Source organism: Podarcis liolepis, assembly GCF_965112155.1.
Source record: "Podarcis liolepis genome assembly, chromosome: 12".
Lineage (NCBI taxonomy): Eukaryota > Metazoa > Chordata > Lepidosauria > Squamata > Lacertidae > Podarcis > Podarcis liolepis.
In genome coordinates, this window is record NC_139563.1 from 45,239,972 (window position 1) to 45,263,737 (window position 23,766).

Genomic DNA, 23,766 nt, shown 5'->3' on the forward strand with positions numbered 1-23,766 from the left:
GGCCGGGTGGAGCGGGGTGGAGTGGAGTGGGGAGGACGCTCTCTTCGCGCCTGCGCACTCACTCTCTCTCTCTCTCTGGGCGGGGAGCTCGCAGCTGTTGCCTTTCCCGGTTGCGGAAGGGGGTCGCTTGCTCCCGGTTACGCAACCTGGTGGGGGTCTCCGCGGGGGTGGGGGGCGTGGAAAGGCGGCCCTTGGCAAGCGCCACCCGTCCTGGAGCTGGTGTTGCGCTGCCGTCCGCGGTCGCTCCGGCAGCCGAGGGCTGCCTTTGCCCCGCTATGTAAAGTTTGGAGTTTGCTCTGAATTTGTTTTTCGGGGGGTCAGGATTTACGTATAAGCTAAACAAGTTATAGCTTAGGGCCCCACTCTCTTGGGGGCCCCCAAGGGGAAAAAATCTGTATGTACATTTGCAAAATATTAGATAAAAAACAAACAAAATAATTGTTATGAATAAAGAATCATTTTAAGTTAATTATTTCACTATTAACAGACTTCTTAATTGTATTTCAGTTCAACAATTACTTTGATAAAATACATATTTTGTTATGTGCAAATGGCTTTAGATATCTATTAGGTCCATAAATTACCGCATAACATACAGTGGTACCTCTGGATGTGAACGGGATCTGTTCTGGAGCCCCGTTCACATCCTGAAGCAAATGCAATTCGTGTCTGTGTGTGCGCGGGTCACGATTCACCGCTTCTGCGCATGCGTGTGACGTGATTTGACCATCTGCACATGCGTGAGCGGCAAAACCCGGAAGTAACGCGTTCCGTTACTTCTGGGTCGCCATGGAGCGCAACCCGAAAATGCTCAACCTGAAGCAACTTCAACCCGAGGTATGACTGTATATTCAACACAAAAAACAGTGACAATTTGTTGTTGACAAAGGACAGCTGGACATATAAAGGGCCCCATTACCTTCAGTAGCTTAGGGCCTCATCAAACCTAATCCGGCTCTGCTTCAGGCATTTGTTCTCTGTGCTCCCAGTGTGGAAGCTGACCGTGGGACTGACTTCCACGCAACTTACTCAGGATTGCGCTTTCACCGCTGGGGTCGCTGTCTCCTTTGTGGACACTGCGCTACTAAACAACTGGGCAGAGGCTGAGATGCCCTGTTTTTGTTTGTTTTTGTTTTGTGGGGAGAAAAAAATAGAATTGTGGAGTCATCTTTTTACCTTTACCATCTAGTCCAACCCCCTGCAATGCACGAACCTTTTTGCCCAACATTTAGCTCCAACCCTTGACCCCTAAGGCAGACCTTTCCAAACTTTTTCACGCTGGTGACAGACTTTTTAGATCTGCATCATTTCGCAACGCAGTCATTCAGTTTTACTAGCAAACCGGAGGTTAAGCGGTTCTGCCCGGGAGGGCACATCGCGTGACATATGTACACACTGCAGCTGACACTGATGTGTCACGACACACAGCTTGGAAAGCTCTGCCTTGAAATTAAGAGTCTCCTGCTCTACTGACTGAGAAAGTTCATTTGGTGATCTTAATCCGGCCGCACTATTTTCCTGCTTGATGGGGTTGCCAGCTTGTTTTAAAGGAGGGAAGCATGCCTGTTTCTCAGCACATGGAGGAAGGCAGGGGAATAAATACAGTACTGTAAACAGGTTATATAAAGCATGGTGTTTATGTCCTTCTTGGGGGGGTTCCTCATAAGCACCTGTTTGGCCAGTGAGAACAAGATGCTGGACCAGGCGGTCTTTTCAGCAGGCCTGTTTCCTCAAAGCTGCTTCTAGCTGAGAAAGGTTTTGCATATTGAATTCTGCATTGGATGACTTTAAAGGGATGGAAGAGAGGGCTATTGATTGCTAATAGCCATGATGCCTATGCTGTACCTCCACAGCAATGCTTTCAAGTACCAGATTCTGGAAGCCACAGGAGGGAAGGATGCTCTTGTGCTCATGTTCTGCTTGCTAGTTTCCCAACTAGGCATCTAGTTGATGGCTGCAATGAAAACAGGCTGCTAAGCCATTGGTCTGATCCGGAGTACTATTCTTATGTTCTGAATAACCTTTGTAATTACTTTCGGAACAGCATACTGATACAAAAGTTAAGCTGATGTTGCAGCCATAAGGTCTATAAAGGGGTTGCCCAACTGCATTTTGGAGGGTTGTTTTTTCCTTCTTATGAACTACCTTTGTTTTTTATGGGGTAAAGAAATTAGATTGGGACTGTGAATCAGAGGCAAGATAACAGGTTAGAAAGAAAGAAAGATAATAAAGGAAGAAGTTTAGGCAATGCACCTTTATCCTACACTGGCTCTCCACACCCATCACAAATTAATTGTGATTGCCTTTAAGTGCTCAAGAGCCTTGCCTGTCTTCCTTGATTTCTTAATACTGTATATCAATCTGCCTATGACCTTCACTCCTCCAGCAAAACCATTTTCAGCTACCCAAAGGTCTCTTGCCCACAATTTTCTATTACTGTCTGGAACTCTCACCCTGAACATATGCGTGATATTGTTTCCATTCCTTCAAATCTTTCTCCATATAAAATGTGGGCTTTCAAGTCTTTGCATACACACCATACATCTGAAGCATATGCCTTCCTAAAAATAATCCAGGAAACTGGATCCTGGAAGACCTGCCTGCAGGCCTTATTCTACCTAGCCTGGGAGGGCGGGATCCTGGCTGACTCCAGCTACAAAAGCTGAGGCTGCTGAAGAGGCCAGAGACCATCTTGGTGTCAGGAGTGCGTGCAGGAGCCAGGCCCTGTGACCAGTAGGGCTTCGCAGGACTGGGGCTTCCTAAATTTGTTCTGGAGAGGCACAGGTGAGGCCGCTTGGTAACTCACTGTATCTGGTGTCAGAAGTTAAGGGATATAAGGTCAGCATTTCCCTTCGGCTCTTTGCCATAGCAACTCATTTCTCGCCTTGCTGCGTTTGGCTTCTTGCTTCCTGATCCTTGGATCCCTGACTTCGTGACTCCCTGCTTCCTGAGCCTCGGACCCCTGGCTTCTGGACTCTCGTTCCTGCTCCCACCCTGCCATCTTGCCCCTGATCCCAACGTCCTCAGCCAGGACTTTGACCGCCCGCAAACTGGACCGTGACACTTGGCTGTCTCTTAGTGCAGAACCAGGTCATCAAGTCTCAGCTTCCACAGCTTCTGCCCACCATGAACCACCATTCATGTTGCTGGCAGCAACAACCGTGAATATAGAATCATAGAATTGTAGAGTTGGAAGGAACCCTGGGAATCATTCTAGTCCAACTCCCTGCAGTGCAGGAATATGCAATTCTCCTATACAGGGATCAAGACTGCAACCTTGACATTATCAGCACAATGCTCTAACCCAGGGTTTCCCAACCTTTTCCCGACCACAGCCTCCTTCCGACCTCGTTTCCTTCCTGTGACCCCCCCCCCTTGGGCGTAGACAAGGGGGTCAGGGGGGGCAGCTGTCCCCCAAATAAGTAAAAATCAATACAAATCTGAGGTTCTACGTCCATCCTCCACCCCCATCCTACCGGTAGATAGGCAGGTATTTAAATGTTTTGTTTGCAAATAGAACATGTTTTCTTAGCATTTTTATAATTTATCCAAAAGACAATTACATAAAATGATAGGAACAGAAGGAGAAAAACAAAGAATAATGGAGCTGGAAGGCAGCCCAAGAGTCATCTTTCTAGTGAAACCCCTTGCAATGTAAGAAACTCTAAAGCATTCATGACAGATGGTCATCCAACCTCTTCTTAGAAACCTCCAAGTCCCGAACGTCTTCCATGTATTATAGAAAGTAAACAACACTTATTTGACCCCAGTTATTTGACACAGAGAGGGAAACCTCCTGTATAAAGCCTTAACTGCTCAGGATTGCAATACCTCAAGGTCTGCCTCTCCCTGTGTCAGTGTTGAGTATAAATGTTGGTCTTTAGCAACATGTTATTGTGATACGGAACTATTGCCTAGTTCCTTCCATCCAAAATGCAGTTGGGCAACACCCCACATCATCTGCAAGGGTGGCAGAGAGAGTACTTTACAACCCATTAGCCAACACTCAGCTATGTTAAATTCTGAGGATCTCCATTGTGAAAAAGACCCAACCCAGCAAAAATATTCTTGTGGGCAATATTTATTGACCTGAATTGTGCACACGCCTTCGTCCTTCTTTTTATTACCCCACAGGCAGCTAGCGCTATCCAGGGAATTGCAACACAACCATCCTCTAAGGAGGCAACAACAAATAGTGTCTCATCTCGTTTACATTTTTTTAAAAGCATAAATGAAACTCTCAGCCATTTTGCATTTATTAGAGAAAGACGTTTCATAATGTGGCACCCTCAACACATTAACTAGGAAGGTCCATCTCAGAGATTTCCATGGGCACCTATTTCCCACTGTATCTTATCAGAGCAGATCCACTGAAATTAAAGTACCTAATTACGCAAGTCCATCAATTTCAATGGGTGTGTTCTGAGCCTATCGATTTCAATTAGTCTATTCTTAGGATTAATATTGGCTACAGCCTATTCTATTTAGAATATCATGGTGTTGTTATTGTATTTAATTGACAATAGCTAGTTGATAAGACCACACAACTTTTTGGCTTATGACTAAGGGCTCATGTTTAAGGAAGTTTTTAATGTTTTATCGCTTTATCATTAATATTATTATCATTATTAATATTCTGTTGGGAGCCGCCCAGAGTGGCTGGGGAAACCCAGCCAGATGGGCAGAGTATGTATGTATGTATGTATGTATGTAATAATAATAATAATAATAATAATAATAATAATAATAATAATAATAATAATAATATCATTCCTAATTATATCATTCCCAAGGCCTGGGTGGACTATGTAATAAATGATAGGATTTTGTTTATTTGGGATATGAAGTGAAAATACAACTCCTGGCCAAGATCCTAAAAAAGGTAAAAATTTCAAAATAAGCTTAACAATTTTGCAAAAAAGAAAAGGGAAGAAAAGGAAATGGCAGCCACTGAGATCTGTTGCTACTGTTGCTGCAGGCAATTGGATCTGTTGCGCTATGGATCTTAACTGCCTGAAGCGGTCACCTCATCATGCCTCATGGGTGGGCCGGCCCAAAAGCATTATTCAGCACAGCAGCTTGCACAACTTAATGAGGAAGGTAAAGGTAAAGGGACCCCTGACCATTAGGTCCAGTCGTGACCGACTCTGGGGTTGCGGCGCTCATCTCGCTTTATTGGCCGAGGGAGCTGGCGTACAGCTTCTGGGTCATGTGGCCAGCATGACTAAGCCGCTTCTGGCGGACCAGATCAGCGCATGGAAATGCCGTTTACCTTCCTGCCAGAGCGGTACCTATTTATCTACTAGCACTTTGATGTGCTTTCGAACTGCTAGGTTGGCAGGAGCAGGAACCGAGCAACGGGAGCTCACCCCGTCACGGGGATTCGAACCGCCGACCTTCTGATCGGCAAGTCCTAGGCTCTGTGGTTTAACCCACATAAAATTCAAAGTACATAGGGACCATTCTTTGCAAATTTATTCAAAATCCACTCAAGACTGCTGAGTCAACCAAAGCGATGGGATTTGATCCAGCGATAACCAGCTTCCCAAAGCCCTATAGTCATTTACACCTGCAGTGCCCCTACCTATGAACACTCCCACAGGTAGACCCCCACCTAGAGGGGTGCCAGGTGCTGCCCGCCTTGGGGATCACTGAAAATATTTTCCCTCCCATACTACTTTTAGAAAGGACTTTTGAATTCTGCAACAATAAGGTGTGTCCCCACCATAGGAGTCAACTCCTAGGGGCTGAGTTCTCTTTGCTCTCCCCCCCAATAAAGTATTTGAGCCCCTGCCCCAAAAGTTGATGGGCATTCAAAAAAAAGGTGTGTTTTGTGTCATGTGATTAATTATGTGGGGTGGGGCCTGCCGCCCTATATTTTATTCATCCCTGATCCCCACCCCTCGCTCCCAGTCCCCAAATCCAAGACTCCCTGCAAAAACCCACAAGGAAGACAAGAAAGAAAAAACAACAGAAATCGAAAGAATCAGAAAATTTTAAATAAAGAATAGGGAAATTTTACAATTTATTTTAAAAAACCATTGTAAACAGTTAAAATTGTTATCATCACCATCATTTTTAATTTGTATACTGTATTTATATCTTACAATACTCAGAGGTTTACAAGCTGAAGAAACAAAAAATGTACATCTTATCACAATCTAATGTAATAAAAAATGTGATAATAAAAAATAACTTTAAAATAGGCAACCTACATCAAAAAAGTAACATTCAATCATTATATAGTATAAAATAATATCAGCATACAAAGGTTAAACTGAAATCCACTCACCAGTTACAATAAATAATATCTAAACTATAACCAATAAAACAATGGCAAGCCACAGTACATAAAACAAAATAAAACACATTGAAAAGCATCGGATTGGAATAGCACTTGTAGCTTAATGGCGAATTTTGGACATAATGGAGATGTAAAAGATTTGGATTATTATAAAAGATGCAGGAGGAAATGATTAATAAGAAGACCCACAAAGTGGAGGAGGCAAGTCCAGGAGATTCTACGGAATCTTCTCTTTATGTTGTATATGTGATTGTAAAACTGTAAATTGGAAAACCGAATAAATAATAAAAAAGAAGAAAGAAAAAAGTCCGAAAGGACCAACGGCGGAAGAACCCCTTCGGAGGGAATTCTGCGCTCTCGCAACTAGACCCGGAGTTGGGGGCGGGCCCAGTGACACGCCGCCCCGTCCTCGTGGCCCGATCGGCTCCTCCCGTTGGCGGCTGTCCCCGCCTGTCTCCTCCTTCGCGGAGAGAAGAGGCCGCGGGTGAGTGAATGTGTGAGGGGGGCCGGGAGCCCCTTTTCTCTTTCAGTTCCCCTCAGAGCGAGGGGGAGGAGAGGCAGGAGGGGCTTGCGACCCCGAAGCCGTTAAAAGGGCGGCGGCGGGGAGAGAAACCCGCCGCCGGGGAGTTATGTGGTCGCTTAGGACAAACATTTAAGGGGAAAAAAATAAAATTAAATAAAATTTGTGTCAGGAAGATGAGGGGCGTCGCCCCACCCTTTTCACCCCGTTTACACGAGCGCACACCCGTATCTGGCTCCACCCGGCCTCGCCTCTCGCCTGCTGCATGAGGGGATGGCAAGGCGGGTAGCCGCGGCTGAGAGGCTCCCCTGAGCGACTCCCTTTCCGACCCCGTGAAAAGAGCGGCTGCTCTTGGGTTGAGGTGCTTTAGTTCCCCCCGTTTCCCAGCTAAATCCCTAACGGGCGCTTCCTCCACAGGGACTAGCGCCTTGAGAAGTTCGCCCGTTTCCCGACGTTCCGGTTCTCGGGGCGTCACCCCAAATCCTGCTCCAGGCAGGGCTTTCTTTAATCGAAAGTAAACTGGCACCCCGAAGCGCTCAGGAAAAAAACAAACCCTTGTCAAAAGCCCTACTTTTAGTTAAGTATTTTTATTTGTTTACTTGATGCTCTCTCACCCACCCAGCCATGGTTTTTGTAGCCGAGCGAGGGGGAATTTCAGGGCAGTCCTGTCAAATGAATCAGCTTATTTCGAGAGGGAAGTCAACTAACTGCAGAGGGAGAGACTTGGCATGTCAACACTGCCACTTTTAGAATGAAAAATCACACACACACACACAATTTTTTTTAAATGGCGAAGCCAAATCCTGAGGAAGATTTTGGGACTATGAAAACTTCCCGTCAAATTGATTGTGAAGCAAAGTTGCAGTGGGAGGAGGAGGAGGAGGAGGAGGGAGAACATGACTTTTGGAGCCACCATAGAATTATCTGTACAGTTTTGGCCAAAAAATTATTTTATAGCCTTAAAAAGGCCGTGGCGGGGGGCCATTGTCATGAAGGCTTGTAAATGAGTTGTTGAAATGATGCAAATGGATAATTGGCGCACACATATGAAAACTTTTTTTAAAAAATGCTTACTGGATTTCCTCCAGAAAGGGTAGATCCCGATTGATTTGGGGCAGGGGGGAGACTAGCATTTTGATGGCAGTAATGTTATGTAGGAGGGACGCGGGTGGTGCTGTGGGTTAAACCACAGAGCCTAGGACTTGCTGATCAGAAGGTCGGCGGTTCGAATCCCCGCCACAGGGTGAGCTCCTGTTGCTCGGTGCCTGCTCCTGCCAACCTAGCAGTTCGAAAGCACACCAGTGCAAATAGATAAATAGGTACCGCTCCGGCAGGAAGGTAAACGGCATTTCCACACGCTGCTCTGGTTCGCCAGAAGCGGCTTAGTCATGCTGGCCACATGACCTGGAAGCCGTACGCCAGCTCCCTCAGCCAATAAAGCGAGATGAGCGCCGCAACCCCAGAGTCGGTCACAACTAGACCTAATGGTCAGGAATCCCTTTACCTTTACCTTTAATGTTATGTAGATGCTGCAAAATAATAATTGCATCCTGATTCTACATTAAGCATACATCTGGAATAAGTACATCTGGAAGCGCCTTTTGTCTCAATGGTACCTTGAGGTATACACCTACAGTGGTACCTCGAGATGTGAATGGGATCTGTTCCGGAGTCTCGTTCGCATCCCGAAAAGAACGTAAGACGCAACAGCTCGTCTGTGTGTGCGCGTGTTGCGTTTTGCCACTTCCGCGCATGCGCGTGACATCATTTTGACCGTCTGCGCATGCGCAAGCGGCAAAACCCGGAAGTAACGCGCTCTGTTACTTCCGAGTTGCCGCAGAGCACAACCTGAAAGCACTCAACCTGAAGTGTATTTATCCCGAGGTATGACTGTAAATGCATCATATGAATGCCCTGGATAAACTGCTTTCAACCACATGTATATCTGAGAGGTACATCCGTCAGTTTGCCCGTGCCTCCTTGGTGGAGTCTGACAGCTGTATACACTTGCATTTTTCTGCCCCGGCAGTGTACACACTGGGAAGTATACACTGGCTAATTATCGGTTCCCATTTCAGGGACCAATATATCCATATATGATAGTAAGATCATGCAACAGCTTCTGCAACTCAACTCAAATAGGGAGATTTTTTTCTATGTAAGGGGAAGGGGAAGGTGTGGCTCAGTACATTTTTCTGCCTGATTTGGAGCAGCTGACTGCTTCCTAGCTCCCCCTATGGCGCATAATACTCAAGGCCTGCAAGGTATTTTGATGCCTGAGGCAGAAAATCTCACTTAACTGTACTTTTTTGGGGTGCCCACTAAAAACATTATTGTTTCAACAAGCCTACCCAGATGCTTAGGAAGTTGAGGTAATTTTAATCTGTTTTAGTATTTTAACTTTTGTGTGTTTTAAAGTATAGTAATTTTTTCTTGATTTTGTTTTATCTTTTTATAAACCACTTTGAGGTGGTTTTGTTTTGTGTTTGTTTTTTGCAAACAAGCAGTATATAAATTTTATGAAAAAAACAAATAAATTCTTCCTAGGATTAAAGGATAATAGTACATTAAATAATCTGCTTCCTTTCACGGCGCCCAAAATCAGCCGCCTTACTTTGAAGATGACAATCGGTCTCTCTTAACTTGGCACAGCCTTAAATCATGATAAAAGCAGTGTTTTCTGAACCCTTAGTGATGCGTTGCATCAAGAAAACACTTGTTCCAGCTGGGTTTTGAATGTTTCTGTATATAAAAATTATAGATAGAACTTAAATCTTTCTGGAATCCTTGTTCTCTAATTGTAACTGTGTACTTGACTCTAATGTGTCCAAACATTTAAAATGCAGTCAACAGAGCACTTAAGTGGTGACACCACCTCCTTCGTTGCTTATCTGAACTTTCCCATGCAAATGAATGCTCACTTAAGAGGAAAATGGTAACTTGTCAAGACACTAGACTTGTATTATTTGCAAATCTAAGTCATTTGAAGCATCAAGGAGTGGCTCAGTCTTGTTTGACATGAGTATAAATCACACAGTATCCTAATTTGGTAACTGGAATTATCAACAGATTGTTCCTAAATAATTTGAGAAGCGTTCCCTAGTTTTACGATCATATGATTTCTGATCATACAGTAGTATTAATATATCCTGAGGGAAGCTGGCTAGAGAGTCTCCATCCATTGTTATAGTATTGCTAATACAAGCTCTTAAAATCAAATTTAAATAATGTTATTACCATAAATATATATTGCATGTCTATATAAGCAAAAGAAAAAAAAGTCTTTCGAAATGTTACCTAATAGTACAGTGGTACCTCAGGTCATAGACACTTCAGGTTAGAGACACTTCAGGTTACAGACTCCGCTAACCCAGAAATAGTACCTCGGGTTAAGAACTTTGCTTCAGGATGAGACCAGAAATTGTGCTCTGGCCGCGTGGCAGCAGCAGGAGACCCCATTAGCTAAAGTGGTGCTTCAGGTTAAGATCAGTTTCAGGTTAAGAACGGACCTTCAGAACGAATTAAGTTCTTAACCCGAGGTACCACTGTATATTAATTTGATTTAGACAGGGAGAGAGGATAACAAAAGATTCACTTATGGCCTAGCCATTAATGCTGATGATGTAAAGTACTAACAGCAGCACAGTTATCTTGGCCAAAGTTTGAATTGAGAAACTAATTAAAGATTTGCAGTGTACAAAGGATATTCCTATCTATTTTCGGAATTGGGTAAATGTGTTAACTTTGTAGCAGTGCAATCCTTTGCTATGCTGCTTTAGATTGCAACCCCTGGGCATAAGCCCATATTGAAAATAGGGGGGTTTACAAACAAATTAATTTGCCATTAATATGGGCTTGTGTTCCATGACTACAACTACAATTCAATGGGACTTACCTCAGAGTAGACACAGTTAAGATTTCATAGTACATTTAGGAAGCTATACTTTTTAATTTCACTAAATGAAATCTAGGGAGCAAAATGCACTATTAAATAACTTAAACTGTAACTTTTCAATTCAACCTTTTCATTTGATTTGATCAGACGGCTTGCCATATTTGATAGAAAATTATATATAGTTGGGTTTTTCTAATACAGTCTTTACAGCTGAACTTTGTCAACCACGTGTCTATAATTGTAGTCTAACAAGCTATGTAGAAATACTGGAATATCCTTTCTTCAAGGCTGAAGGTGAAATGTTGCTTTTACCAAAGCAAAAAAACTGGGGGGGGGGAGGGGGGAAGCAAAAGAAAAGTAGGTGATAGTTCTACCCAGTTGTTGATTTACAGTAAATTGTATACTCTTGAGTGTTCATTTCTTCTGCAGCGCTCAACTATTTTATTCTTTTTTCCTTCATTTGGTAAGCCAGTTATCCAAAAGATGAAGATAAGCTGGTCAGCGTATGACACATTTGAGGCAAATTTCAAACCACTTGTGGTGGTTGAGCTTGCAAAAGACACCAAAGATGAAACGAAAGAATGGCTGACACAAAAGATAATAGAAAAGAAGAAAAATGGAGGTTGGTACTCTTTACTTTTACGGAAATCTCTGTTTCTTAAAGTATGAAAATACAATTATACAAATACATTTTAAATGAGCAAAAATAGATAATGTATTATATATAGTTTATTTAAATATTTCTTAATAAAAAAGGATCTTATTCTGAGATTTTATTTATATAGATGAAAGTTGCATGGTTGAATATTATCTTGATACTTCATATTCAACTGATTGACAAATAAACTCTCCTTTTTCGCTGAAATTGTGTGGTGAACATTTTCTTTAAGTCTCCTTTAATATGTGCGAACCTAATTAGCAAGGCTGCCACCCACATTTACATGAAATCATCTGTTTCTAAAGGTTGTTTTCATGTAAGCATTCATTTACAAAGCTACAAGTCTTATGTGCTAAGTCAACTCCAGATGCTCTTAGATGAAATGGTTTGCCTAGGTCCATTTCAGGTGGGTTTTTGATTTTACAACTGAGACTGCCAAAATAAAGACACTGTTCATTCTCTTCAGCTGCTTTTTATCTCATTGACTGTAGCATCCTTCTGGATAGGCTGCCTGAGTTGGATTTTGGAAGTACGTTAGGATGGCCAATTTGGATGCTGTTGAGGGTTTTATTCGCCAGTGCTATTTGTCATCTACATGAAAGCACTGGGCAAGGACACCTAAATATTTCATCTAAGATGTTGCCAATCTGCAGTTGACACTCCGCTCTGTCTCTCCTTTTTATCAAATCCAGGAGAGGTGTTGTTGTTGTTTAGTCGTGTCCAACTCTTCATGACCCCATGGACTAGAGCACGCCAGGCACGTCTGTCTTCCACTGCCTCCCGCAGTTCGGTCAGACTCATGCTGGTAGCTTCGAGGACACTGTCTAACCATCTCATCCTCTGTCGTCCCCTTCTCCTTGTGCCCTCCATCTTTCCCAACATCAGGGTCTTTTCCAGGGAGTCTTCTCTTCTCATGAGGTGGCCAAAGTATTGGAGCCTCAGCTTCACGATCTGTCCTTCCAGTGAGCACTCAGGGCTGATTTCCTTAAAAATGGATAGGTTTGTTCTTCTTGCAGTCCATGGGACTCTCAAGAGTCTCCTCCCAAGAGTAGTGCTTGGCCGTGCTAATATATTGGATGAGGGCCAATAAACCCTGCAGCTCAAGAGGGTCTATTTATTGAGAATTCATCACGATTTGCTTGTACAAAAGTTATGCAGGGGTTAGATTGTATGCAGTCTTTATTGAGGATTCATCTGCTGTTTTTCAGTGGATTTAAATCCACTTTAAATTCTGGTCTTCCTCCTGAAAAATAGTGACAGCCTGGAGGTTTTGATTTGATTTAAGATTTGTATTTTGCTTTCCCAACAACAAACGTTGAGCTGAAAGCAACTCACAAAAGCATTAAAACAACAACAAATGCTGTAACTATCGTACCAAACACAGCATATAAATAAAGCAAACAAGAGCAACTGTTTCAGCAAAACAATTAATACAATTCAGTGGAGTCCTAGTAACTCATAATATTGCCAGCATACTTCCTAATCACATGGAACCTAAATCCAGAACAGCAAGAAATGGATTAGCTGTTCTGTGTTGCTGCCCTTAGATTAGAAAAAATAGAGGTATTTTTAAGGGATGACTCATTCAGCTGCTTGAGTGGTGTTCAACCTGTTCTGGAGGGGATTGCATTATGGATCATTTCCCAATACTCTTTTACCCTTTTACAAGTCCACCACATATGAAAGAATGTTCCCTCCACCTCTTTGCACTTAAGTGGCTTTTCTTAAAACACACACAAACCATAAGCAGCATTGAGATTCTGATATGCAAGGTGTGTACTTGTTCCTTAGTTGTTGCTCACAAGCAGAGGCTTGTGCTCCACTTGCCTTTTAAATCTATCTAACTCTGGCCACAATCCAGCCAAACTTAAGTATTTTCAAATCTTAATGATTTGATGGTTGGATATTTAAGTATGTCCTTACTACTGAATGTTCTGTTTTATTATCTTGATAACCCAAACTTTTTCTATAGATAAGGAATCATTTTTATATAGCCCTTTAGATGCTAAATAAAAAAAATTCCTTCCAGTAGCACCTTAAAGACCAACTAAGTTAGTTCTTGGTATGAGCTTTCGTGTGCATGCACACTTCTTCAGATAAGCTCATACCAAGAACTAACTTAGTTGGTCTTTAAGGTGCTACTGGAAGGAATTTTTTTATTTTGACTATGGCAGACCAACACGGCTACCTATCTGTAACTGGAACCTTTAGATGCTGTTCCTCTTAAACTCGGTCTGAGCATTGCATGAGTCCAATTCATTAGGTATTTAAAATATCTTATATTAAAATTACATTCCATTTAATTTCTTGCCTTATTTTGAAGGAGCCCAGCTTTTGGTGAAACCCTTGATGGCAGATGGGAAGAAAATAGAAGGGAACCAGAATATTTATCTTGTTGGAGCATCTCACCTGAGGCTGCTTCTGGGAGCTGAAACAGTGGGGTTGGTGAAAGAATGTAACGATAACACAATGAGAGCCTTTACATATACCGCTAGAAAAACCTTCAAAGATTTTGCAGGTAAATCAAACTGTTTTTAGAATTGTTTCCAACATAATTGCATGTTTTTGCTTTTTAAGGCATAAAAACCATTTAAACTGAACACTGAACTTTCACCTTTCAGTCATGAAAATATATGAATTTCTGAGTTTTGAAATGTGATAAGCTTTTCTACATTATGTGGAAATTGGTTAGCTTAATTTTCATGTCATTACTATAAAACCTGTTGAATTTTAAAATTTGACTCTTGAGCAACTTTTTAAAAAAGCGGATTCCAGTGCTTTTTAATAAATGGATCTGAACAAGTCACCATCCATTGTAGGGGGCTGGAGGTTTGACACTGTAATACAAACTTCTTTGAGAGTAAGTTTCATTGAACTCTATGAACTTTTCTTCTAATTTGACATTTCTAGGATTGCATTTTCATGTCTTGGTTAGTTATTTCCTTAAGAGACCTCTTGCTTTGGTGACATACTGTGCCTCCCAGATAATTGCTTCCTCTAGGAATTTTGCAAGATAAGAGAACACATGTTCAGCCATATCAACTCTTTTCTGATTTAGAGGACAATCATGATTTCCTTACAATGGCAGAGTGTCAGTACATCATCAAACATGAACTTGAAAACCTGAGAGCCAAAGATGAAAAAATGATCCCGGGTTATCCTCAGGCAAAGCTTTATCCGGGAAAGTCAATTAGTGAGTAATTTTGCATTGAAGTTGTTAATTGCATAAGCTCTGATATTGGGGAAAAATGGATGTGAAACCATAATTTTTGTTAGCTTTGGGAGAAAACTTAGATATTGCAAGTTGGCATGTGCAGTTTGCCACAGGTTCTGCTTACATTAATTTTATATAACTAATTCCTATTATTCCTTGACGGAATAACCTAAAAGAAGTCTAGACATGCCTACCAACTTAACTTCCTTAACATATTTTGATTGGTCCTTCTGCAGCAGGTAGGTTTTAGGTTTGATGTATTCTGCACTTAGGTGCTGCTTGCTCCCCTCACTCTATATGTATAGGCAAAAAGCCTATATCATAATATTTGGCACTTGCAAAAGTGCAGACAACAGAAACATTATATCCAGATCAAATTCCATTATGTAATGTTTCTAGAGCTTAGATCTGTGAACATGATTTGACAGAAATTTAGAACTGAGCTCATGGATCTGTCTTGGAAAAAGTAAGTCTGATTCAACACTCTTGTGTATATGTTCGTGCTTAGAAATGTTGATGATTAAGCGGTAAATGAATTCCCTAAATTATTAAACAAAAAATGATTAATGAATGCCACATTTTTATTTGTCTAGCAAAATGTATACACCAAGTACTAGGGCAAAAGACCTCTAAGCGATGTGCAATAAACAATCTAAAATAGTCATTTAAAATACCAATAAAATCAAACATTAAAAACAAGTTACATAAAAACAGAAAAAAATACTATAAAACACTTATACTTAAGTGTTTTTAATATCAAATTGCATTCCTGCGTAGGCTTTCTGGAGCAAAAATATTTATAAGAATTGCCAAAACCTCTGTACAGTCGTACCTTGGATTCCAAACACTTTGCAAGTTGAACGTTTGACTCCCGAATGCCGCAAACCTGAAACTGAGTGTTCTGGTTTGCGAACCTTCTTTGGAACCCGAATGTCCGACGTGGCTTCCGCGGCTTCTGATTGGCTGCAGGAGCATCCTGCAGCCAATGGGAAGCCACGCCTTGGTTTCCGAACATTTTGGAAGTTGAACAGACTTCCGGAACGGATTCCGTTCGACTTCCAAGGTACCACTGTATTGTATAATCTATGTAATTGTTGTTGTTTTGTTGTTATTTTATTTATACCCTGCCCATCTGGCTCTGTGTGGGAATACGATACCAGGACTAAAAACTATAATAAAAAATATAGATTGAAAATGTTATTCAGAGAATCATTTAGTGTGGTCTGGATAAGATAAGTCAGATGAAGCATATTTATTGTGCTACATAAACCATTCCAGAATTAAGACACTGTCCCTCATTTCTTTTTTTCTTTCAGTGCGAAGGCTAATATCCAATGGTATTCTGCTTCAGATTTTTCCACTTCATGACCCAGAAGAACTAAAGAAACTTGGACATACCTGGTACAAAAAACTGAAAATTAGCTACCAGCCTTTAGGTAAGATAGCCTTACAATCTTGCCTTCTTCTGGTATGAACTGTGCGATTTTATTGGGGTCTCATTACTCATTACTATAAAACCTGTTGAATCTGAGATACAGATTCAAGACCACAGCATACCAGAACTGTGTAAGCAACAAACAGATTGAGAAAGTTCACCAACAAATAGTCTGCGAAGGTACAGAAAAGTAAGTTAGGTCACGTGCTGAAGGGGACCAGGAAGCAAAACAAAGGACACTAGCCAATCTGTCCTGGAGGAAAATTCCCTCTGTTTAGAGAGAAACAGACCACCAGCCCAGGTTTAGACATCATGACAAACTTGCCTCCCAGCAGCACCGCAGGAGCTCACCAAGTGAAACGGCACAATGCTTGTTTCACATTAAGCCAGAGTTTATTTTTAACCATGGTTTAAAACACCAGGGCTTTGTCATAGTGTACTGGATTCTTACTCTGTTCCAAAGGCTTTTGTGTCTGGACTTCCTAAAGTTGCTACCCTTGGAGCGCAAAGAAAGCTCAGTAGTGCAGACTTTTACATTGTTCCACAAGTAACTGGTGCGCTTAAAATCAGGCAACAGTTAGAATGATCCAACGGTACTGGCAAAAGCCAGAACTGCTTCTACATTAAGCTGACGGGGGGGAAACCATTGTTTCATGAGAATTTCTCAGCTGCAAATACATGCCAAAACGGCAACAGAAGGAAACGTAAGGTGATGAGTTAATATGCCATATTTTTGAAGGATGGCTCGGTATTATTTTCCCAACAGCCAGCTCTCACACAATACAATCTAATGCATGTTTACGTGGAAGTAAGTTATTCCATGTTCAATGGAGTTTACTCCCAGTTAAGTGGGAAAATAAGTGCAGCCTAATTCAACTTATTATGGTTGACAAGGAGTGTCACAAACTACACTGTACATTCAGCACTTAACCTTCTAAAAGCTGGAACAACTCTCCCCAAACTAACAGACATTAATACTTTGCCTATCCTTATTCTATGCAAGAGCAAATTTCACAAGAAAAAGTCAAAATAAAATAGAGGCTCATATACAAAGCACTAAGATACATGCTTAAGACTAGAGACATTAATACTAATGGAGTGCTTTAAATTAGCAGTCCCATTTGACCCATTTCAAACTTACAAGTATTAAAAATGTGCTAGCACCATTGGGTTTAAGCCCTTTGTGGAGTGACCAACATGTTCAACTGCTTTAGAAGCTATACATTTAATTGGCAGAAAATTGTTCTTCTGATGCCACTGGAAGTTCAAGAGTAGACAATCACACACACTAAATAAAACTCACAGAAAAGGAGTGATGCAGCCACCTGAAGGAGGCGTTTTTCAAGGTGGTAGCTCATGTTCTGCTGCAAATTTTGATATTCCTGCATTTGATTCTACCATAATTTATAAACATAAACATTTCAGTACCTTTATACACATGGAAGAGGTAAAAGGACCAGGAACTTGTCTATTTAGTGTCACTGAATCTAAAACAGCAAACTAGTGATGCTGCCTCAGATTTTACCCGTATTTTAAATAAGTCACTTCAAACTTGCTCTCTTCACTTCAGCTATTCATGATAGATTTTGCTCTCTGCGTTACCCCAATCCACCTACTCTTGCTTTTAGTCAAACTGTCACTCTGAAACAACATGATCAAATGACTCTAGCAAAGAAAATGCTGATAATTGCACTTCGTAACCCACACCTTTCACCGCGGGAAAACATCCATTAGGAAACTAAACAACTAATTCCCTTCTCCCCACTGCAACCTTTAAAGTGCACCCATCCCCATGTAAAAAACCAAAAAACAAACCACCAACCATTTCCCTCCGATCTGTATGGTTATTGCTCTGCTCTGTCATGGGATTTAGTTTGTCTTACCGAGCTTGAGCTAATATAAATGGTCATTTCACATTGACAGACTAACAATGGAATCCCAACCAAGTATAGTCAAAAGTACATCTTACTGAATTCAACAGGGCTTATGCCTAGGAAAGTGGAGTTAGAATTGTAGTTCATGTGATTTATGTGTGCTTTTTAAAATTACTGAGCAATGGGAGACTGCCTGAAATTGTCTGCACCTGGGAGCAGTTGCACACTAGATAAATGTGCATTTACTTGCCACATGGATCAGGTGTGGAAATACATCCTTTCAGCAGTTGGAAATGGCCTGGAGAAAACTGCCTAGCAGAGCCTGATTCATGTGGTGAGCCAGATGATTTTGGAAAGTGGTCCTAATTTACACTCATCACTGTGCTTGCAAAGCAACAGCTTAAAATCCGGTATTGCTCTATTTTTGAGGACAATGAGGTACAAATGATTAAGTACTCCATGCACTACATAAGGCACTTGATGCTTCAGAATGTAATACAGTGGTACCTTGGTTCCTGAATGGCTTGGCTCCCGAACAAATTGGTTCCTGAATGCCGCAAACCTGGAAGTAAGTGTTCCGGTTTGCAAACGTTTTTCGGAAGCTGAATGTCTGACGTGGCTTCCACAGCTACCGCTTGAGTGCAGGAAGCTCCTGCAGCCAATTGGAAGCCGCGCCTTGGTTTTGGAACGGTTTCAGGAGTCGAATGGACTCCTGGAATGGCTTAAGTTCGACAACCAAGGTACCACTGTAACACTTTTTATTTTTAAAAATGCCCAACAGCTAATGTAAGCCTGCCAAATTTTGTGTGTATGATACTTACGTTTACTCTCTTTGTTTTCCCACAGATGACATTCGCTGCTATTTTGGCGAAACCATTGCTTTCTATTTTGCCTTTTTGGAGTACATCACATTTGCTTTGGTTCCAATGGCTATCATTGGGATTCCTTACTATATCTTTGATTGGGAAGATTATGACAAGTATGTGCTGTTTGCAGGATTCAACCTGGTTTGGTCTGCTATTCTCCTTGAACTCTGGAAGCGGTGTTGTGCTCTCATGGCCTACAGGTGGGGGACACTTGTGATGAAGCGACAGTTTGAGGAACCCAGGCCAGGGTTTCATGGAGTTTTAGGCATTAATCCCGTGACGGGGAGAGAGGAGCCGGTATACTCTAGCTTCAAAAGACAGTTACGAATTTATTTGGTCTCCTTACCATTTGTGTGCCTTTGCCTCTACTTCTCACTTTATGTCATGATGGTTTACTTTGAATTGGAATACCAGGCGCATTTATATCATGAAGAGAATCAATCGGAATTAAGCAGCTTAATATTATATGTGCCCAGCATAATTTATGCTGTTGTGATTGAAGTTCTGAACCGCATCTATAGATACGCTGCAGAGTTCTTAACCTCATGGGGTAAGATTTCTCTCTTATTCTCTTATGTTGAATCATGTTCTAAGATATTATCGATTCAATGATCAGGTGATCATTTGGCTGTTATGAAAGAACCTCTTTATTATGTGAGCTATAATACCTACCACTGTGAAGGAAGCTTATTGCAAAAAGGTTGCGCTAGAAACAATTTAGAGAAATTTGTTTGTGCCAGATAAGATGCCTATGGGTGTGTGATATAGATAACATTTTTGTTCAGTCATGTTGACCCCTCAAGAATCCCCTCCCCTCCCACTCCCACTTTTAGAAACATAAAACTAATACAGATTCTTAAATAATTTGTGGGCCACATTTTAAACAATTAACAGTGAAATCACATATTTGTCTACTTAAAAGTAGGCTCTGTTTAGTTCAATGGCACTTATTCCCACCACCATCCTAAAACAAGTGTGTGTATAAATTAGTGGAGACTGAAGGGTTTTTTCCAGTTGGGGTTAGTGGCCTGAACATAGAAAACAAAAACTCGACCTTTTCCCTCATTTTGGGGTGGAATGAAGCCAGAGCTATGTGATCTGAGGGCTCCATACACTCCTCTCCTAAAATACATTTTATAAGGACAAACTGGCAGCTGTTTTATATTTGTAGGAAGAAAATGTTTTAATTGTGCTTAACACGGGAGAACACCCTGATTGAATGCCTGCAAAAGTGCAAGGAAGACGCTGTTTGTTCAAGTCTCATGGGCTGCAATCTGACAATAGGGGTTTCCATGACTGCAAAACAGAGGTAGATCTGATCGCTAGACCATAGCCAGGAGCAATCCAGCATCGCCTGAGCTCTGTGAGTGCAGCTTTCTCCCGATTGAAGGGCGTTTGAGGACCGGGAAACCAACATGCTTGTTTCCAAAGCTATTGTACTACCAGTCTTACTGTATTCTTGTGAAACATGGATCAGTTATAAATGCTATCTCCAACTCCTCGAAATATTCCATCAACAGTGTCTCTGAAAAATGTTACGTATCACTCGGGAAGACAGGCGAACTAATGTCAGTGTACTGGAAGAAGCAAAGATCACCAGTGCCGAAGCAATGATTCTTCAACATCAACTTGGTTGGATTGGTCGTGTTGTGCAGATGCCAGATTGTCGTCTTCCAAAGCAACTACAGTAGAACCTCTACTTATGACCGCCTCTGCTTGGGCCTGATCCAAGTCGCAACCACGGAAAACCCAGAAGTAAATACTGGGTTTGCTGCAATTCGTGCACACGCAGAAGCGGCTTCTGCTGTTTGCACATGTGCAGAAGTGGCTGGCATCGTCTGCACATGCACACAATGGCGCTTCTACCAGCGACCCGTTTCTCTTAAAGGATGGGTTGCTGGAATGGATTATGGTGCTAAGCAGAGGTTCCACTGTAATCTATTTCGAACTTAAAAATGGAAAGCATAATGCTGGTGGTCAACAAAAGAGGTTTAAAGACTCAAGGCAAATCTAAAGAAAATGTAGTACAGTGGTACCTTGGGTTAAGTACGTAATTCGTTCCGGAGGTCCGTACTTAACCTGAAACTGTTCTTAACCTGAAGCACCACTTTAGCTAATGGGGTCTCCTGCTGCTGCCACGCGGCTGGAGCACAATTTCTGTTCTCATCCTGAAGCAAAGTTCTTAACCTGAAGCACTATTTCTGGGTTAGCGGAGTCTGTAACCTGAAGCGTATGTAACCTGAAGCGTATGTAACCTGAGGTACCACTGTATAAACACAGACAACTGGGAAACACTGGCCTGCGAGCACTCCAATTGGAAAACAGCCTTTACACTGTTTCCAATCAAAACCGGAGAGGTTAGCTTTCTTTTCCTGGGCATCTGATTATCTGGACAGGTGCCTGTCAGTCACCATGCTTCCCTAGGCAAGGGATGCGTTAAAACCCTCCGCCAGCAACACTTACCAGCTGCAGGTCACCCTGGCGACATGTCTTGCCTGTGTGCGGCTCCTGGTCTTGAAACTTTAAAGGTTCAAAAGTAAAAAAAAACGATCTGGAGACAAGTTTGCTCGTTCTTGTTTTTTGAGCACATGTTTTGTAGAGCCAAAGTGCGCCTCCACGTCGAGATAAAAAATAAAATAAAATAAAAATAAAAAACCGCTGTCAATCGAGGCAAAAAAAAAATCTCCCAAAAAGTGTTGAGCCAGTAGACATGCTGAAATGAACTCCGCTAATATCCATTTTGGGGAACCGCAGACGAAGAGGGAGACAACCTGTCAGCAGTGCTGGGAAGAGGGGAGAGACTTCCCAGAATCCTCTGCAACCTGGCCTGATCCTGCAAACCTGTCCTTCGCCATCCCTACCTGGGCTTCCCTTCTCTTCTGTCTGCCACTTACCTCCTTGAGGTCTCCTGAGTCCCACAAGATGTTGCTCTAGTAAACTTCATGGTCTTAAGTTCAGCGGGCTGTCCAAGCCAGTGTCTTTCTGGGGGGCAAGGGGTTTCTTCCCATTTGTGGTCCTCCTGCACACAACTTCAGAGTCGCCGATATCCATTTCGGGGGAACTTCGTAGGCAGAGGAAGAAGACCTGTCAGCAGCACTGGGAAGAGGGGAGAGACTTCCCAGAATTCTCTGCAACCTGGCCTGACCCTGCAAGGCTCTCTTTGGCCACTCTGTCTGCTACGTACCACATCCAAGAGGTTTCCAGAGTCCCCCAAGGAGTCACTCTCATAACCTTCATTGTCTACGCTCAGGGAGCTGTCCGAGCCGCCATCCATTTTGGGGAACTGCGGAGGAAAAGCGAGAAGCCCTGTAAGCAGCACTGAGAAGAGGGGAGAGAATTTGTGGCATCTGCTACACTTGGAAGCTACAATCGGAGGCTGACAAGAGGGAAGGTGTCAGCGTGAGGAAGAGACAGGTGTGGATCAGAGAGGCAATTTGTGCAAATTGCCTCTCCTTTCCAGGAAAGTAAAACTTGGGACACAGACTTGTATCGGACATCAGAGTAGACCCATCGAAATGAATGAGCTCGAATAACTGTGATCCATGACTCTGAATGGGTCTATGCTGATTGGTACCTAATGGAACCAAGGCATGTTTCCAGAAAGAGGGATTTGAACGGGGGATAAAGAGAATGATTATTTTTTATTAATTCATCTACTATAAACAGCTTCTCAGCTTTTTCCAACCAGTAACACAAACATTAAAATACACAATAAAACATTAAAATACAAGGCACCCATAATTGAAACAGCACAATAAAACAAGGACTCAAAGCCCCATTAACAATTGGCAGTTACCAAGAGAGATCAGTCCCCTCACCAGTTTCCCCGCCATTGATCTCCAGAATTTGCTGATGCGCAATCTGCTTTTTTTGCTTTCTCAAGCAAGGGGGGATTTTTTAAATTTAAGACTTTTGCGGGGAAGGCTCGATTTTTACCAATTCTGTCCAAGCCACTGACAAATCTGCTGATCCACAGCTCCTTAACTGCAAAGGTGGGTTGGGGTTCTGAGGCAACATCACAAACGGGTTCCGGATGTGGGAATGTAGTGGGTAGTAGGAGAGGATATATTGATTAAATATTATCCTTCCTAACTCACGCTAGCTAGCCATATAGTAGAACTCATTCCCCTTTACACAACAGGAAGCTAGTTGCAGATTTGTTTGAATCTCTTTAGTTAAGCAATCTAATCTGTCTGATCCTGGTAAATCCCCTTTTGTTCCCTGCTAAAAAGAATAAAGACAAAGGCTTCTCCCTTCTAAACTTACATTCAGTTCACAGTATGATCCCTGAAGGCAGGCTTTGGCTTGTAGTTATAGATACATATAGTAGAAAGGTGTGGCTTCATCCCAGCAGTGCAGTTCAAGAGAAGCAAGTGGCTCCGAGAGGAGAAAGATGGCAAGAGAGTCCAAAAGAGAGAGCTGGCTGCCTGACTGGACCTTTTGTTAGGGCTGCCAGGGTCACGCTCACCTACCTGGTCACATGCAGGGGGAGGATGCTCCAGACAGGTGTAACAGGAAGTTCAACTGGCTGGATCAACATCCCCCTATCTTGTGTCCACTCTAGGGAAACAAGGAATGTTGTATTTGACTGCTACAAGGATTACATCCCACATATTTTCTCTGTGCACTTAGTTATATACACATTGCTTTTGATTTTCAATAAAAATATAGAATGATAATGATAATGATAATGATAATAATAATTGTGCTTAACATAAATTGCATCTATTGTGCTTTACGTTTATGTATGTTTCGTTAATTGGGATTTTTTTGGTTAAATTTCAGAAAACCATAGATTGGAGTCTTCATACCAGAATCACTTAGTTCTGAAAGTCCTGGTGGTATGTAGAGTCAGAAATACTTTCTTATTATTTGGGAATAGCTCTTGTCAGGATCCATTGAAATGAGGAGTTTGATCTTTGGCTCCAAACCAATATTTTTTAGCAATGTTTCAAACAAAACACACTTTCATGTGTGCATGAATAAATGTAAACTCTTAC

The 23,766-nt window shown here is 42.0% G+C and overlaps 1 protein-coding gene across 6 annotated transcripts in view; it reads left to right on the forward strand.

The window, feature by feature from the left end:
* The first annotated feature begins 6,644 nt into the window (after positions 1 to 6,644).
* The window catches only part of ANO10 (anoctamin 10), a 100,507-nt gene continuing 83,385 nt past the window's right edge, over positions 6,645 to 23,766 (forward strand). For 2 of the 6 annotated variants that reach the window (XR_014517674.1, XM_083468184.1), the window contains exons 1-7: positions 6,645 to 6,788; positions 11,192 to 11,341; positions 13,701 to 13,895; positions 14,436 to 14,570; positions 15,908 to 16,027; positions 18,747 to 19,316; positions 23,552 to 23,607. Coding sequence is in view for 3 of the 6 variants with exons in the window: in XM_083468184.1 (XP_083324310.1) it covers positions 11,203 to 11,341; positions 13,701 to 13,895; positions 14,436 to 14,570; positions 15,908 to 16,027; positions 18,747 to 19,316; positions 23,552 to 23,607 (1,215 nt within the window). In the remaining 3 variants the exon portion in view is untranslated. Of the gene's footprint in view, positions 6,789 to 9,173; positions 9,197 to 11,187; positions 11,342 to 13,700; positions 13,896 to 14,435; positions 14,571 to 15,907; positions 16,028 to 18,746; positions 19,317 to 23,551; positions 23,608 to 23,766 lie in introns of those variants that run through there. The other 4 variants (XR_014517675.1, XM_083468185.1, XM_083468186.1 and 1 more) reach the window with 3 other exon arrangements.